Raw genomic sequence first — 18,997 nt, forward strand, 5'->3', positions numbered from 1 at the left:
TGCATGGGCTGTTGTGTGTGTGTGTGTGTGTGTGTGTGCGTGCGTGTGTGTGCACCAGTAAGTGTACCAAAATCAATTTAAGTAAATCAGATTGCTAATAATTATGATTCCCATTATTTCGTCTTAAAATTTGTAACTATTCATAACTATATAAATGTGCGTAATTACCAGTATACTAGACATCATGTATTGCATTTCAGGTTTTTGTTCAGCTGTGTTTTAGAGTTAAATGCAAAGACTGGCACAAATTTAACCAGCCTATTAGACTTTGTGTATGTAAATATAGAATAATCAAGAAGACATTAAAATTGCTATTTGAACAAACCTGTTCAAAACTATTTCTGGGGAAATTTTCAAATCCAAAAATATCCAAGATTCCTATCTGAACTGGAGAGAAGCCACTGAAATTAAAGATAAATATGTGTTTATTTCCAGAATGTTTTGATAGAATAAAGCATCGGAAATCCTCTAAAAAACAGTTTAATTCTTGGTTGGAATAAAAATAACTAGACAACAGTGCTGGGAAATATACTAACACAAAACAGCAAAAACAATAATTATATTTTTTAAAGAAAAAAAAGATGATGCACAAAGTCAATTTCTTTCAACTCCACATCATATCACCCCCCCCCCTCTCTCTCAAATTACCACCCAAAGAAATGAAGAAATAAAACTACACCCCATTGAATTAATTCAAGTTCAAACGTGAGAAATGAAAAGCCCGAGAGAAAGTGATAAGTCACTAAAACAGACTACCTTCCTCCCTACATCAAAATTTCAGAGTAATATATTTTTTTAATGTTATTTAAATTTGAATCAAAATGATCCCTGCCCCATACTTACACCTCCTCTGGGGGCTGTATGAGTTGGTTGACTCCATTGACTATCCAGCTGAACAGTCGGCCATACAGGGCCTTGGCCAGGGCATCCCTGCAGTCCCCTGCCTGGGTCAAGTTTCTCTCACGTTTGATTTGTTCGCCTAGAATTGTATGATACAGTGAAATACATTACATGTCGTTGTCTTTTGTGTAAAAAAAATGGCAAAAAGAAGGTTTTTTACCCATGATGCCTGATATTTTTACCTTTTTCCTTAGGGCTGTGATTAAATGATCGATTGTCAAGGAATTCGTGTTAAGTCATGTGATCTAAGCCCTAAGATGAAGGGTAAATCATGTCTTGATACAGAAAAAAAACACGTAATTCTATAAAATTATAGCAAATTTTCCATCTTTAAGAAAATCCTGAATTATATATTATAACAAATTTTCCATCTTTAAGAAAATCATGCCTTGGCCAGGTAAACATTTTCATTTAGACATTTAAGCCACTTTTCATTCAATTATAAGTATATCTAAAGACAATCAAATATTATATGAGGAAAAGTTAAAGCTATACTACCTCTGGTGATGGTAATCTCAGATACCAGAGCAGAACTGAGGTCACCGACTGGAACCTGGAGCAAAGCTGCGACTGCAGAAAAATATTAATTTGCATTTAAAATAACATTCAATTTTCTCTGTGTTACTCTATGCAGATGATTGAGAGAGATATATTTATGAGACATTTTTTTAATGCCAGTCTCAGAAAAACCTGGGGAAAAGAAGTAAAAGAGAGAGAGTGTGTGTGTGTGTGTGTGTGTGTGACTGTGTGTGTGTGCAGGCGTGCACATGAGTGTGTGTGCATGTGTGACATTATGGCCGTCACAACCATTACATTCCACTGTCACATCTTATTCAATGCCATACCTTTCCTTAAAGTATCGGGGTTAGAGATTTTGGCAGCCTCATTGTTTCCAACAGGTTCAAATTGAATGTCTCCGAGGTGTAGCACAGCAGATAGAGTAAAGAACAGGTGATCTACATCCTGGAGAAGAAAGAATAATGTGACTGTCACATCTAGCACAATTAACTGTCAGTCACAACTAACACAGTGCATTCAATCATATCTACATCCTGGAGAAGAAAATGATCCAAATAATGCATGGAAATTTATGATTTGGCCACAGTATAGATAAAAAGTACAAAAGACAAAAAAACGTCATCATATTGCTAAACTGCATACATTAACCATATAACAATATCATGAAAAATTGGGAAAAATCAACCTTGGGGAAAAAACAACATATCCGACAAAATCAAAGACTTACAATAACATCTAAGTTGAGAAGTAAATTCATACATACTGCCTTTGTGAATCCAATATATTTAAAGCATTCTCTGAGCTGAGCAAACCTCTCTGCTGTCTCCTGTGAAATACACCTGTCCAAGTCCGTGTCCACACCCCTCAAGTACCTGCAATAATACACCTCATACATCAAAAAGTTATAACAATTTACAGGTTGAAACAATCAAGTGCATACATTTTCAAAAAAATTATCTAATAAGCTCTGCTAAAAATTGTTTACAAAATCAGTGACATATTTGTAAAATAGAAAATATTACTCACATTCTTCAACCCATTTGAAAGTAAATAATTTGTATTAATGAACGATAAAAAGGCAGAACAATGCTTACAGAAACCTCTACGTTAGTACATTCAACAAAATAATATGGCAACTGATACTTTATATAATGCCAAATTCTTAAACCATCTTATAGCCAATATTTACTAGATAATGTATGAAAAAGTTAAACAATTTGGACTTCGACAGAAAAAACACAAAGTGTGAGATAAAAATATTACAATTTTAGAAAACAACTGCTAAATTGCTAATGTAACAATGGTTCACAAGTAGAGGTAGCCTACAACCAATCAGAGATATACTTTTTTAAAATAAGTAATGCTTTAACTCTGTGTTAGCTGTGCCAAAGTATAACTTGATGATGGTTATATCTTCTGTCAGAGATCAGGGAGGGCATGTTCCTTACTTGCCATCTGGCAACAGACCAGCAAACAAGAGATTTTTTTTAATATTTGTAAAATAAAGCTGGTCCTTTTTACCTGTGTTTGTGCGGGGACTCCAGTCCATATTTCCTGTATTCATCAGGAGACAGGCCAGCAAACATAAGGTAGAAGATGTGAAAATTCTTTTCCTTCACTCCCTGGGAAACCACCCTGGACTTTTCCAGCAGGTACTCTGTGATTTTGGCTGAAATTTTATGACACATAATTTTAAAAATTAAAATTAAATTACGAGGTGCGGATCCAGAGATATTTTCTGACAAACACTAAATTATCTTTGTTGATCCATCAAACATCAAGGAATGGTCTTAATGGTCTTCCCGCAGGACCCAAGCAATTAAACCTCGAAGATGTGATTTAATCCATGTAGGGGATATTAGGATATTTAAAAGCAAAACTTGGGATATTAGGCAGTTATGCCTTTAAATTGGGTTGCCCATATTTAGTCCATGAATCAGCAAGTCCTCGGATCATCTGTTCGGAATGCGATCTTACAATGCCATACCTCCTTGGACTATGCCATCATAGGAGAATTTCAGCTCAAGGAACTTCCCGAATCTGCTGGAGTTGTCGTTCATCACAGTCTGAGCATTGCCAAAGGACTCCAACAGAGGATTCACCTGGAAATGCAAAGATGACATCAAACTCAATGGATAATTTTTGATAAAACATCAAGAAAAGTAACTACCTTAAAAATCAATTTTTTTCATGGGTATGTAGGTTCATCAAAGAATTGAGGGGAATTTATCAATTATTTCCTTTTCTCTTTCTTTTATTTAGTATCAAACATGAAATATTTTCCCAAACATTCAAATAAACAGAGACAAAGAATTCATCATAAGCCTAAAATTACCTGCTGTATCTTATAGTTAAGATCCCTCTCATCACTTTCAGCAACATTCAGCAAGTGTTGTATGAGGAATTTACACGTTTCCGTTTTCCCGGCCCCCGACTCTCCACTGATAATACAGCACTGGGAGGTATTCTCCCTCAGGAGAGCCTTGTATGCCCTGTCTGCCACTGCAAACACATGGGGGGACAGGGGGGTCTGGTCATGGGGGGTCTGGTCGGACCCCTTGTGGTACTGCTTGGACACCTGGGAATAGCATCAATTACATTTATTTACTTACAGTAACCTTACAACTATTAGTTTTGACAATTTTAAGTAAATTTGTTAATTTTGACAACTCAAAATAATTCATTATAATTTCTTTTTTTGAATAGTTGCAAAATAATAACTGTGCATCCCTATTCAATAATTTACTAGAAATCATATGTTGTTTCCCACTTGAAGATGGAAAATGAAAAGCTATCAAGTTTGAAACATGGATACTGATATAAGGCACTGTTGCATCATCTAAGAATATATATGTTCTTATAAATTAATCTCCTATAACAACACTCCTATCCTTTAACCCCCCTCTAATAAAGGACTTCACTTTTTTAAAGATCTGACACCAACACTAATTTCTGCCTGTATATCTAAAACGTGAATTGGCTAAATTAAGAGATATGCTAAGAGATCTAATGGTTGGTTATCATTTTGTGTCAGACATGACAGTATGAATTGTATCAGCCTCTTTCAGCAGTCTCATTCTATACACACCCATCTGGTAAAATATGGCAACTCCTTGAAAGGATTCAGCGCAATGAGAATGTCCCCAACGTAGGTCTGGAAAGAAAGAAATAATCTGATCAAGCTTATCACTAGAAATTATCAAATGAATGTACTCCAAGAATTCATCCGTCATTTACTTTTACATATTTGGTTTCCACTATACCTATCACACAGACATGCCATCATATTTTCGCCTCTCCACCATCTAACCCCCATCTCTCTTCACCCCCAGCTCTCTTCCTCTATTTACAAAATGTGTGCATGTGTGCATGCACATGTGTGCGTGTGATTTCCAGTGTGTCAAAATATATTTTTTAAATAATTTAAATAATCTAAAAATTATTAATTAATTATTTGCTCTATGTTTCATCCCCTCTCCCTTGATATATCTAGTAATATCCCTAGCCGCATTCCCACTATCCAACCAATAGCAAAACTGTATGTGTGCTAAAATAAATTTATCAGATCCTCTCCCAAATCCACTCCCCCCCCCCCCCCTCCAAATCCATCCCCAAATCTTGGTCCTTCACTTACATATATCTGGTTCCCCCTGTACCTGTCCTGCAGGTGTGTCAGGATTGACCTCTCTGTGACCTCAGGTAAACTGGCCAGGTCATCTGTGCTGGACACTGGTGGAAGGCGTACCTGGACAAGGACAAATCAACAGGTGTTATATTGCATATTATACTACCGTAACATCTTAAATACTGCTGCAATTGTTTTAGAAACTTTCTCATTACAAATTCTGTGACCACTGTTTACATACCTTTTCATCAATCAGTTCCTCCTGTATCCTAGCTAAGTTGAGGTTCTCATAGACATCTTCTTCCTCATCCTCATCCTCATCCTCATCTTGTCCAGGAGCTGGGGACTTTGCCACCCTCCTCTGGCCCTCTTGAAGCTCCTCCTGCTTTGACAGGGGCACATGTCTGGGGGTCCTGAAATAGAGGGGCAGGTATGAGATTACTGAAAAAATGGAAAAGAGTCCTGAAAAAGTTTAACATGTCTGGAAGCGCTTAAAAAAGGGACATGCCTGGGAATCCTGAAAAAGTGAAACATGTACGACAGTCTTGAAAAAGTAGGACAAGTCAAAGAGTCCTGTAAAATTGTTTCCATTAAAACATTGAGTCCATTAAAACATGTATAAGATTAAAATTGAGTCAATTAAAACATGTATAAGATTAAAATTGAGTCAATTAAAACATGTATAAGAGTTCTGAAAAATTGACACGTCTGAGAGTTCTGAAGGGTGAAAATGTCAGTTTCAAAATCAAATGAGGAAAACACAAGGATAGTCCACTATAAAATTGAACAATATGAAACAAAAATTACCAACCACACACATATTTTCTTATATATTTAGTTACACTAACAATTATCAAAATAAAAGTTCTTAAAACTAAGCGTCAGAAAACACATCGCTGTGATCAGTTTTAGAAAAAGATAAATTTTTAATTAATTAAGTAAAGTAGGTTGTAGGTCTAAGGTTAAAAATTATGCAGTCTGTATTTCCTGAAATGACCATGACATCTGAAGTACTTACATGGTTCTACTATTCACTCTTAAAAACGTAATCTCAGAGTCACCATCCTCTCCCCCATTTTGGATTTCGACCTCCATCTTTGACCCAGAATCCTGTTCTGCTTTCTTCAACATGTCCACTATCTTTTCAGTCCCTCCTATATCTGATGGCTTCTGGTTGTCATTATTCACAAGATGTGGGTTTGCTTTCTTTTTCAGCAGCATGCCTACTATCTTTATCTGCAAAAGAGGGTGTCAAAACATATTCAAAGCATTACTTGTACAGTATATATGCCAGAGAGAGAGAGAGAGAGAGAGAGAGAGAGAGAGAGAGAGAGAGAGAGAGAGAGAGAGAGAGAGAGAGAGAGAGAGAGAGAGAGAGAGAGAGAGAGAGAGAGAGAGAGAGAGAGAGAGAGAGACAGAGGGTGGAAGAGTGAGGGATAGAGAAAGAGAAGGACTGTAAGGGATGCAGGAGGAGAGAGAGAGAAAGGGGGATACGGGGTATAAGGGGGAGTAAGGAAAAGAGAGGGGGGCTGTGCACAGAAAAGGAAAAAGAGAGAGAAAGAGAGATTACCTGGCAGTACTTGGCAGCCACATGTAGGGCTGTCCATCCGTCACTGTCCTGGGCATTAACATCCACTGTACTGTCCAGCAGTAGCTTGACCAGCTCTCTGTATCCATTGGCACTTGCTATATGTAGCTGGAAAACAGATTTTTCATGTGAAGTCTTAAACAGATTAGGACAGGTGTCAAAGCTTGCAATTTCATATTTATTTATCAACTTCTACCAAATGAAACAATTCAAAAGATGTCATATTCATTTGCATATCATGCTTAATTTCCTTGCGAAATCAAGTCGAATGTTTTTCTTTGCCTTTCATCCTTGTCATTATGTCAAATGCCATAGCCAAAATAACAGTTACTCATTCTTGTATTTTTAAGTGTCAATAAATCAGTAATACAAACACACATCATCTTCATTATCATTCATATCAAGCACAAAGACTGGCAATGTTATCAGGAACCTACCAGAGTCACACCATTATTGCTGGCAAGACCCACTTGACCTTGACCTTGAGCCAAAAGTTCCTTCACATCAGATGCCATCCTCCTGGGAGCTTGGAGACGTATTTCTTTCAATTTGTTGCTGTCAATACCTACATCAGAAAATGACAATTTGATGCAAATTCTGCATATCCTTTGCTTACCTTAACATGTTCTAATATATAAATCTCAGAGCTGAAATTTTGAAATACTTTCTAACATGTTTATATACCTCTCAAAGTAGACTTGTCCAGTTATGCATGCTGTCCAGTGTGAATTAAAGAGTTGGGTCGGTCCAACTCTGAGAGGGGAGGGAGGGGGGTTCACGCTAAAGTGCAATCAATAGAATCAGCTTAATAAGCCCATAATTGTGAATTACCCCCCAACTGCCCGAGAAAGTTTGTTTCCAGACAATTCAACTGATGCCACTGATTGCACTTTTTATCGGGATCTCCAACAGGGTTAGACCAACTCAGCTTGTACAGTGCAGTCTTTATGATTACCGAGTCTGTCAAGATGCCTCGCGAGCATTAACGCCACCTCACTGCTCTCTGGTGCGTGGTCTGATGGGAAGTTCCCATCTATATCAAGTACTGCAGCATCTGCACCATTCTGTAACAACATTAAAGAAGATGGTATGCCTTATTCACGCGATAAATAGAGAATATAATAATAATAATAATAATATTCATTAATTTTTGCAGATTTTTACCAACAGACCAAGACCTTACAATTATACTTTGCAATAATGCTGCATTTTCCTCTGTCACAATGTAACAATAATTGTGTTATGACACTTACATGAACAAAAGTACACTGTCAATTATATAATGTAAATAGTTTTAACTATTGTTAAAATAATCTTTTCATTTCATGACTTAATCTGTTTCTCTGGGGCAAACCATGTACAAAAATTATTTTAAAATATTAATTTTAATAAGTAGTGGTAATTTAAGTCAACCCTTGACGTGTCACCTGTAGCAGCAGCTGCACCATATCTGGGTTGTCGCAAGCGGTCGCTATGTGAAGTGGCGTCCACAGGTCCACATCTCGTGCATTCACACTCGCTCCTCGTGCGATTAAAACTTCAGCCACTGATATATTATCATCTTGGGCACACTTAAAGAGATATTTTGAAAAGAAATTATTGTAGGTATTGTTGATACTTTCTTTGTACTTTTTAGTAGTTTTTTTTTTTTTTTTACTTTTCAGGCAATGCAAGTTTCATTGATTTTTTATTTTCATATGAGAAGTTTTCATTCAATAATGCATATAAAATTTAATGGAAATGATGGTATAAGGATGTTAAAGGATGAAATATTTGGGAAATTTTCTGGAATAGCGAGTACCAAAATTAAGACTTTTCTTATGCCTCTATGAAACATCAAGTAGTAGACTTATTTATTTCAGTACTACAAAGCATTTACAAACAAGTCATGTTTTGATCCATCTTTATAAATTTTTTACAACGTTCCCTCATTTTTGTTGAAAACCTCTACAGCATTAAATGTAATGAATGGATTTCAGGGTAAAAAAAGTCAACCTGAAAATACTGTTCAAACATTGCATAAAAGGAGAAATATGTGCAAAGGAAATGCTCAAAAGGAACTTTTTTATTGTGTCCCAGTAAGACTGTGAAAAAATTTCCAATAATTTTTTCTGCCTACCACCTCCATATTACTAACATTACTGAAATATACCCATGCAATATATGACTATCTACATACTTAAATTTTTTCTCACGTGTGTGTGTGTGTGTGTGTGTGTGTGTGTGTGTGTGTGAGTGCAAGCATAAGTGCACTCTTGTGCATGTGCATGCTTTCATGTGTACATGCATTCATGTATGTGTGTGATAAGCCCATACTTGTGAATACAATTTCATGCAGCCACAGCATAGCTGTTTATATTTGGTTGTGATTTCTTAACAGCATTCATAAACATTCAACACATAGTTTGAGGTACATATAACTTCCCTGGTGCATTTTCATGCAAGGTCTTAACACAGTGACAACGTAATGTAAAGGTATATAACACACAAATTTGATTACTTTACCTATGGAAACATAACATCCTGTTACAAGTCATTCATTATGACATTAAAATAAGAAAACTGAAGTTTACATGATAATTATGATTTGATTGTACAAGCTGATTGTTAGTTTGGGGTTAAAATTATAGAAATAACATTATCTTACTGCAAACGCATATTATATGACATCACAACATTAACATCTAGCATTTAACTTTATATATATATATATATTTCTTCAGGCATTATGTATAAATACTGATGATGTACACCCATGCTGGACAAATGTGTTATGTATATATAGGGAAATTCACACATACATGTACAAAAAACAAGGCAGGACATAATTTCTTTATCCTTGAATTAGGTGAAGTTCTAAATGACACTCAGAACAACAACTGATACAAAAGGACAATTCATTTATATTAGAGCATCAACACCTTAGAAGAAAGCCATCTCTGCACAGTTAAACTTCAATCAAGCAGAGGGACTTCTACACAATACCACTTAGTTCAGTTAGTACACAAAAAAGCATGCCCCAGCACACGCTTTTTTTGCCTGAGTAAACAACAAAAGAAAACATACTTACCCAAAGTTCTACATATCTAATTCTAATGGCAAGTGGAGAGAGAGGAGAAAAGACAAAACAGAGTTTGCTAAAGATTTGGTAAAATTATGAATGGAAATAAAGAGATAGACAGAGAATTAAATAATTAAATTTAAAGTTATTAAACCATTTATTGGAATGAAAGATCAACTCAAAAAGTTATGAATCTTAAGGCAAAGAAAAGTAAGTCAATTATTAGTATTTGGTAAAAATGTTTTTAAGTTATTAAAACAGATTGAAAATTGAAGACAATTTTATAAATCAATACTACTGACTGATTATTATAACAAATAATAAATACTATTAACCTATTAAACACTTCCCAACAAAATATGTAAAAAAAACTATGTTAAAAACTCCCTTGGCCATACTAATATTTTCATTTAAGAAAATATAAGGAAAATGTTCTGGCATAAGTATATATAATCATAATGCTACATATTCAATGAGCTAGACTGCAATCAAATGGTGTGTGTGTATGTGTGTGTAAAATGGTAAAGCACCAATTAAGACTGTCCAAACTATAATTCAAGTTTGAAATAAGTGCAGTGAAAAATGTACTCCTGAAGAGAGATCTCAACACACATTTTAGCTGAAAATGTTCGTTTTGCAGAGTTACATTAAAAATTCTCACCTGGTGAAGAAGCGTGGCACCTTTGGCATTTGTTAAATTAGGCGGGAAACCATCCTGTAGTAGTTCCATAACTGATAATTGAAGAATACAATTATCTTTACATATGGGCTGTGATTTGACATAGTGTTGTTACTAATCAAGGAGCTATTTCTATTAACTGCAAAATACATCAAACTATATACTGACAGTAGTTACTCAATTAATTTGAACACCATGTTTTCCTTCCAAAATATTTTACTTTATTTTATTATTATTGTTTTTTTTTTTTTTTTTTTTTTTTGTAATGTTATTGTAAAAAATCCAGAAAATTAAGGTCTTTGTGTGAGGAAATCAACAGTTAACAGCAACATCAATTATGCATTTATAAGCAAGCAATAAATCTTTTTTTTTCTTTTTTTTTCTCCTTGTTTTCTTTTAACCCTGAAATGTATCAGCAAACACTTACCCTCTCTGTCATCAAATCTTGCTGTGGCATCCCACAGACGGGCGCTGCCATGAAAGTTAACCTGGGTCCCCTTTTTGTTCTCCTTCCGCTTCCGCTGCACTCCTCCTCTTTGGGCTTCTTCCTTCTGTCGTTCATTGTACCTTCTCACTTGCTCGTGTCTGAGCTGCTTGCAGAGTTTCAGTCTCTGCGGCAAAGGGAGAGAATCCAGCAGAGCTTGGTCTATCTCCATTATGCATAAGAGTCTATTCACTTGTAGGTTGATTCAAGTGCCTTTACTTCTTCTTTCCTTTTTAGCTGTTCCTTCAATAATCATCAAGTCAAAAATGAAACCTACATCACAGACTTAATTTGTCCCAAAATTATGCTGCTTGATAGAGGTTGGGGAAAAATGCCTAAATTGTTTACTCCTCTTGAGTTAAAAATACTTTTTATAAACAGCAATGTATCTTCTTTTCTGTTGACATCAAAAAGTTATGTAATACCTAAAGTTTGCACAATGGCAAAAAAAACTCCATTTTTAAATTCTGACTTCCTGCATTCTTGAAATGATTGAACTGAGCGCCTTTTTGACAAAATATATTGTCTGCAAGCATATTACTCCATTGACTTACAGGTATAATTTATCAATTATTTATCAAAACCTCATCAATTAAATATTAATTTAGTTAATATTTTGTGGTCCTGTACCATTCAGTCCTTTTCATTATTATGAGGCCTTCCTGGGGCTTTGTCTTTCTAACTGTACTGCCACTATAATGACCTGGAATTAAACACAAATAACACACATAAAAACTATGTAAATTTGTTTTAAACATGCATTTAAGTAGAAAAAACCTTATGTATGCATGAATAGACATTTATCATATTATAGTTCATTTAAAATTTTTCCTATCTCAAAAAATAGATTGATAGATTGATAGATTGATTGATAGATTGATTAGATTGATTAATCTGTAGAATATATCTATACTGAGTTTATATCTGTTCCGCAACACTGGTGTTCTATATACTGTGTGTACCATGCTCTAATTGTATGTATGTACATGTGGATTTTTAAAAAAACTTCTGATCCTGAAAATAAAGAATAGCTGCAGTCAACTACTAGTACTGTTTCATTTTGGCAAAAGAGGTACTAGCTAGACAAAGCGAACCATTTCATACATGTACTAGTATATTCCTTGGCTTTACCCAGCATGTACATCATTAGCTACCTTACTCTAACTTCAAATGAAAATGATGAGTTTGTGGAAAACATTAATGAAGTACATATGTTTTATGTCTTAAACATCTGACCACTGTATAAAAGTATACGAATGTGGAATTTCTTAACATTACCCCTGCAAACATTTTACAAACTGAAGATTTATTAAAACTGTTTAGTTATTCAAAAAAAAATTCTGATTCCATCCCAAGTTCCTATTCAGAATTTCACCAAATTTCAAATAATATTAATTCACTATTTCTAATCTCAGGAATTACAGAATATATGCCCTAACAAAAAACATTCCAGGAAATATAGCTGAAAATTCATTCCAATTAATAGTAAGAACCTGCTGTACTCATACTGGCTTAATTTGTATCATATTATACAATATATCATATAACAAGCAGTAAGCAGTGGGCAATAAACATGGCTATCTACCAAGAAATATATCTAACATTATCATAAGTCCCTAACTATGCCAATACAAGACATTGTTTTATACTTAGATATTTATCATTACTAGTAAGCTGACAACAGACTGAAGAGATAGCAATGAAAAACTTAAGTACCTTTTATTTACACTCATAAATATTATCTGATACAGAATGGTGGCATTCCACATACTGATCAATCTTTGATCTAGCCTCCAATCCACAGTTACTCACAGCTAGCTATATTGTTACCTGCATACAAAGACATAGTGGTGAAGTGCCCTAAATTATGTAAGAAAGTCCTCCATTTTGAGGGAGTGATTGAGCCACTTGCTTCTTGTAATACCAAAGAGTCCAACATTTCCAAGTACCTTAAATATTTGAGCTGCCTCCACCCACCTCCATTTTCAATACTGAAAAAAAAATCCTATCCCCCCCCCCCCCCCCCAATATTGGGGAGGGGGTGGAGCACAGTGGTTCATGAGTCTTCCTCACCCCACCCCCCATCCTGCAAGTATGCCTGCTAAGTCAATGCTCCTAAACTTCATAGCTATTTTAATCATTTTTTAAAACCATAAACCTATTCATTTTCAGGGGAGGGGGGCAACTAAAAAATCGCCCTTTCATATGAAATGCATCAACATGTATCACACTGAGAATTGGGTTAAATGCCACAAAAGAGCTGCCATATGATTCACCAATATTGAGTTCTGACAGTACCGGTACTGTTATTTAAATCAGTGTACACAAATTCTTCCAAGAAAAGGATCGCGTCATTTTACAAGTAGTTATACAGTCATCTACTAGTACTGCAGCTATATGCCATCTTACAAACAATCCTGACCATAGGCCTATTATGATAACCAGTGTTGCCAAGTTTATGTGTCTCTCTCTTTCTCTCTCTCTCTCTCTAACACACACACACACACACACACACACACACACACACACACACATGCAGGGATGCAAGACCCCCTTAAGCATATTATTCATTTCTTATCACAAACCACTGACAGCTTAATAACCCGTTAACTGTCACCCTGAGTTGTCACCGTAGTGACCATAACATTCCCATACCCAACACACTGCATACTAGTATGTCTCATATGTGTATGGAAAATGGCTTTTAACCCACATAAATGTACTTTCTATACAGACTCTGTGCTATGCGAACAGTGGGGAGTTACCAGTGTACTATGAAACTCAGGGTACACAAATGCATGCTACAATTTGTACGTTTTTAAAATTAAACATTTAAACAAGGCAGCAAAGCTGTCAAATGTACAGACAAAAAACAGAAAATAAAGATGCAAAAAAGGTCATTTTGTCAATTTTGATGCAATAATAAATAATGCTTATAATAGCACTGTCAGTCAACACTGAATTTTAATCTTGCACAACAGGTAACATGGTCAATAACAGGAGCGGACCCAGAGATATTTTCTGACAGTATTACAAAGTATCTATGTTGATCCATCCCTCATTTTGATGGTGTTCCAACAGAAAAAAATAGATACCAGTCAATATAAACTTAATAACCTGACTGTCTTCCGGAAGACCCAGAAGATGGTCTCAATCCACCCCTTCAATAAGATTACAGTTTCAGGACCATGAGAGTTCAAATTCACATTATGAAAGTCTCAATATTTGAAAAATGATGACAGTGCATAAAATAATATTACATAATGTTTAAAGACATAAAAAACAATATAACTGCTTATGTAGAAATACAGAAAATGTGCAGAGCCCCAGGCAGATGACAGCCTGCCTGGGGCTAAAAGTCACAAATGCAAGTGTTTGAGAAAAAATTATAAAGGAAAACAACAAAACTAGAAAAGCACTTTGAGAGTGCAGACCTCTGCCAAGGCAGCAATTGTTGATTATTATTGATAATTGATTGATTATTGATCCGGACCACCACCAAAAATTAATCATTGTCCTCTTTGGCCCACTTCCGACAGTTCCTGAAAATTTCTGCAAAATCAGTCCATAACTTTTTGTGTTATGTGGATGACAGACAAACAGGGGTGAAAATATAGCCTCCTTGGCAGAGCTTGAGGTAAATATAATTCCAATGAAGCTGCTATTCAAACTTTTAATCTTCCAGTTTGATATATATATATATATATATATATATATATATATATATATATATATATATATATATTTAAAACTTATTTGTAATATTAAACAAAATTTACCTGCATAATTATCACTGCTTCCTTATTATTAATCTAGCAGAGAGCTTTACCTTTGGGAGTTTACAGGGAAATATCAACAAGTGTGCTTTACGTAATCTCATTTAATGGCCTATTAAAGCAAATGACTTTATAACTCTGAAATTAATCTAGTAATACCCAAGGGTAATTTACAGACTGACCCACTCAAAGGTCTTCAGGCCCATAAGTCACACCTTAAGAAAAGCACAAAACCATAATGCCCAAAATAGGAGACTACCAATCCTGATGCAATAATACATTATGTTTAACTGCACAGTCAACATCAACTTTTGCACAACAGGTAACACAGACGAAAGTAAAAGCATAAGGCTTCAGGCCCATCAGAGTTCAAGTTTATACTTAGAAAGTGCCAGAATGAGAAAAATGAAAATTTCACAAAAAATGCATAAATACAATAAACATGATAATCCAATAGAGCTGGTTTTCTCATGAGCTGAAGGCCAATCCTAAAAATCGTACTTGTAAGTTTAAAATTATAATAAGTAGCACAGTTTTCTTTTCATAATGTTTGCAGTAGCAGTGCAAAAAGATTGTCAATTTTGATGTAACATTACATAATAAATTAGAGAATAAGTATCACCAATTTTTGTTTATTGACTATAAATAGGATGGACATGTAGAAAATATGATTACCATTTGGGTTCATGTCCATGGGAGCTCCGAGTCCCACAATGAATATGCCAAAAAAGATAATGAATATAACACTAAAATGTATAACTTCCAGAAAAAGAAGCCAATTAGACTGCTTTTCTAACTCAGGCTGCATTTTAGTCCTGTGTTTCTTTTTTGAAAGTTTGACATTCATAAGTAACACGGTTTTTCCATAATGGTCAGCAAGGCAGCAGCACCAAAAATTGTGTTTTCTTCTATTTTGATGCAACATTACATAATGCTTAACAGCATAATGACCATCGATTTTTAATAATAAAATATAAGTGTCATAGATTTTCACAAAATGTGACTAGCACGGGTCTTCAAGCCCGTGGAGGTTCTAAGTCGCACCTTGGAAATGCCAATATGTGAAAAATTAAATTTTCACAAAAAACTGTTTAATTGCCAGAAAAATTTACCAAACAGACTGCATTGCCTACTGAAGCTGTATTTTAGACCCATGTTTCTTTCCTGTAAGTTTGAGAACAGTAATTGACATGATTTTTGTTAAATGGTCATCATGGGAGCAGTGCCCAAAATAGGGGTTTCTTCAAATTTTGATGCAACATTACATAATGTTTAACAGCATAATGACCATCAATTTTTAATTATAAAATCTTAGTATCATGGATATTCAGGAAATGTGACAAGCAAAGGTCTTCAGGATCATGGAACTTCAAAGTCACACCTTGAAAATGCCAATATGTGAAAAATTAAATTTTCACAAAAAACTGTTTAATTGCCAGAAAAATTTACCAAACAGACTACATTGCCTACTGGAGCTGTATTTTAGTCCCATGTTTCTTTCCTGTAAGTTTGAGAACAGTAAGTGACATGATTTTCCTTAAATGGTCATCATGGGAGCAGTGCCCAAAATAGGGGTTTCTTCAAATTTTCATGCAATATTACATAATGTTTTACAGCATAATGACCATCAATTTTTAATTATAAAATATTAGTATCATGGTTATTCAGAATATGTGACTAGCAAAAGCCTTCAGGCCCATGGAACTTCAAAGTCACATATTGAAAATGCCAAAATGTAAACAATACAGCACTGTTCTGAAATGGGTTTATTTCCATTTTTAACACTTTTTTAACATAAAACAAAATAAACAGTTTACTGCCATTTTTATATCACCAATGAAGAAAATTGATGAGATGGGAAAAGTATCAATAGAACAGTTTTAAATGCCCAACTTCCTCCATTCTGAGATTCTGAACATAGTGGATGAATGCATCTGACAAACTGCAATGATATGAGTTTATTTCCATTTTTGACACTTTATTACACAATACATGATAACAAGTTTACCATCATTTTTACAAAATCAACTAACAATGTTGTAAAGATGCAGGAAATGCCAAACAAACACATTTATGTATCTTATTAGTTCAATAATGAGACTGTTAACATGCCTAAGAATTGAATGTGAGGAAATGTGAAAAAACAGCATTACCTTTTAAAATAATGGACTGATTATGCTGATTTTCAAACTCAACCTGCGTTTTAGTAAGATTGGCCCCTCCTGTGAGTATAATGACAATTGGCCAATCTGTTTTTCTTATATTGTGTTATCAGTGTTGCATATATACCGAAAAAAGTGAAAAAAAACAGCATAAATTCCCTATAAGTGACCCGATCGTGCTGATTTTCGAACTTGACCTGCATATTATGAATATTTATCAGTTCTGTAAGTTTCAAGCCAAAGGGTAAAACAGCTCTTCATTTATTGTGTTATCAGTGTTGCAAAAATGCTGAAAAAAAGTGAAAAAATAGCCTAAATTCACTAAAAATGACCCAATCATGCTGATTTTCGAACTTGACCTGCGTATTATGAATATTCATCAGTTCTGTAGGTTTCAAGCCAAAAGGTGAAATGGTTTTCCACTTATGGTGTTATCGGTGCTGCATATATGCTGAAAAAAGAGAAAAAATAGCCTAAATTCACTAAAAATGACCCAATCACGCTGATTTTCGAACTTGACCTGCGTATTATGTATATTCATCAGTTCTGTAAGTTTCAAGCCAAAAGGTAAAATGGTTTTCCACTTATCATGTTATCGGTGCTGCATATATGCTGAAAAAAGTGAAAAAACAGCATAAATTCCCTATAAGTGACCCGATCATGCTGATTTTCGAACTTGACCTGCGTATTATGAATATTCATCAGTACTGTAAGTTTCAAGCCAAAAGGTAAAATGGTTTTCCACTTATCATGTTATCGGTGCTGCATATATGCTGAAAAAAGTGAATAAACAGCATAAATTCCCTAAAAATGGCCCAATCATGCCGATTTTCGAACTTGACCTGCATATTATGAATATTCATCAGTTCTGTAAGTTTCAAGTCAAAAGGTACAATGGTTTTCCACTTATCGTGTTATCGGTGCTGCATATATGTTGAAAAAAGTGAAAAAACAGCATAAATTCCCTAAGAGTGACCCGATCATGCTGATTTTCGAACTTGACCTGCGTATTATGAATATTCATCAGTTCTGCAAGTTTCAAATCAAAAGGCAAAATGGTTTTCCACTTATCGTGTTATCGGTAAAAGTGCACGGCGACGGCGACGGCGACGACGGCGACGGCGGCGACGGCGACGACAGACGCAGATGATGGCTATATGTACAGACTGTACATCTGTGTCTGTACATAAAAAAACTGAAGATTCCCTGATTCTGACACATTTTATTAACTTCTTGCCAAATTAAACTTTCTGTTAACTCCTACATCTATTAGACTATACAGACCTAGTAACACATTTCTCCTCACTTTTCCCAATACTAGCTGCCTCAACAGTCTGTTAAAAAAAAAACTGTGAGATTAATTGATTTTTCAAGATAAAAATACTTGTGTACGTATATCCCCTCCACTCAAACAGTTCTTCCCCACATGATTCATTCACATCTACTTCAACAGCAGAGCCAGGAAGGAGAAGTAAAATGGAGGGGTAACATGTATAGCACCTGCAGTATGTGCAAGTCTCAGGTTCAGTCAACCGTGAATTTAACTACCTGTGCAGTGGTTCACTCACTATTTGTGTGTCGATCAGCACGAATTACGTTCTTCGATCTCCAGGTGTACTCAGTATGTAGTTGAACTACGCAACTAAATTAATCCAGCCGCAGTGCCAGCTTATATAAATTAATTTTCGAGCCTTTAATTATCTATGTGTGGATTTCAGAGGGGTTTGGGGTTAAAAAAAGGGTAGCATGGCCATTTTTGCCTTCCCCTCTTCAGCTCGTTATCGTGTATCCGCTCTGCCTACTTTACATCTGGACGTACGTTATCTCCGAATCGATCTACAATTATGCCTGACACCTATTAACTAAATGAGTTGTTATTCTATTACTTAGTACAGCTAGCGGGGTGCCATGTTCACTGCAAAATTATGTCTACGCCAGGGTCACCTGTTGATTGCTACTTATCGCTTAACAGTAATACATGTAGTAATGTGCAACGAAAATCTTAATGCTCCAAGGGACAAACTATAGTTATATACATACCGATTCTGTACAAGACCTGATTGAGAGGGAGAAACAGTATTTCCACTTGTTTTTCACTCTCAAAGAGACTTCATCGCACTTAGACAAAAAGTTGACAACTTTTGATTAAAGATCTCAGCGTGAATGACAACACGGAAGTAATTATCGCGCATGCGGATGTTTG

At 35.2% G+C, this 18,997-nt stretch overlaps 1 protein-coding gene across 5 annotated transcripts in view; it reads right to left on the minus strand.

Annotated features, from left to right (window-relative positions):
• Positions 1-18,997, minus strand: part of LOC106170228 (unconventional myosin-XVI) — a 101,080-nt gene extending 82,083 nt beyond the window's left edge. For 4 of the 5 annotated variants that reach the window (XM_086997961.1, XM_086997960.1, XM_086997959.1 and 1 more), the window contains exons 1-20: positions 18,835-18,997; positions 11,487-11,559; positions 10,800-11,099; positions 10,355-10,425; positions 8,060-8,203; positions 7,588-7,696; positions 7,070-7,197; positions 6,615-6,740; positions 6,063-6,280; positions 5,286-5,457; positions 5,054-5,164; positions 4,508-4,573; positions 3,755-3,997; positions 3,407-3,521; positions 2,941-3,088; positions 2,183-2,291; positions 1,746-1,863; positions 1,399-1,470; positions 844-979; positions 326-401 (exon numbers count right to left, since the gene is read on the minus strand). In XM_086997961.1, the coding sequence (XP_086854087.1) occupies positions 326-401; positions 844-979; positions 1,399-1,470; positions 1,746-1,863; positions 2,183-2,291; positions 2,941-3,088; positions 3,407-3,521; positions 3,755-3,997; positions 4,508-4,573; positions 5,054-5,164; positions 5,286-5,457; positions 6,063-6,280; positions 6,615-6,740; positions 7,070-7,197; positions 7,588-7,696; positions 8,060-8,203; positions 10,355-10,425; positions 10,800-11,028 (2,391 nt within the window). In that variant the 5' untranslated portion in view covers positions 11,029-11,099; positions 11,487-11,559; positions 18,835-18,997. Of the gene's footprint in view, positions 1-325; positions 402-843; positions 980-1,398; positions 1,471-1,745; positions 1,864-2,182; positions 2,292-2,940; positions 3,089-3,406; positions 3,522-3,754; positions 3,998-4,507; positions 4,574-5,053; positions 5,165-5,285; positions 5,458-6,062; positions 6,281-6,614; positions 6,741-7,069; positions 7,198-7,587; positions 7,697-8,059; positions 8,204-10,354; positions 10,426-10,799; positions 11,100-11,486; positions 11,560-18,362; positions 18,564-18,834 lie in introns of those variants that run through there. The other variant, XM_086997958.1, reaches the window with a different exon arrangement.

Source organism: Lingula anatina, chromosome 10 (genome assembly GCF_051362555.1).
Source record: "Lingula anatina isolate TDL-2025a chromosome 10, LinAna3.0, whole genome shotgun sequence".
Taxonomy (NCBI): Eukaryota; Metazoa; Brachiopoda; class Lingulata; order Lingulida; family Lingulidae; genus Lingula; species Lingula anatina.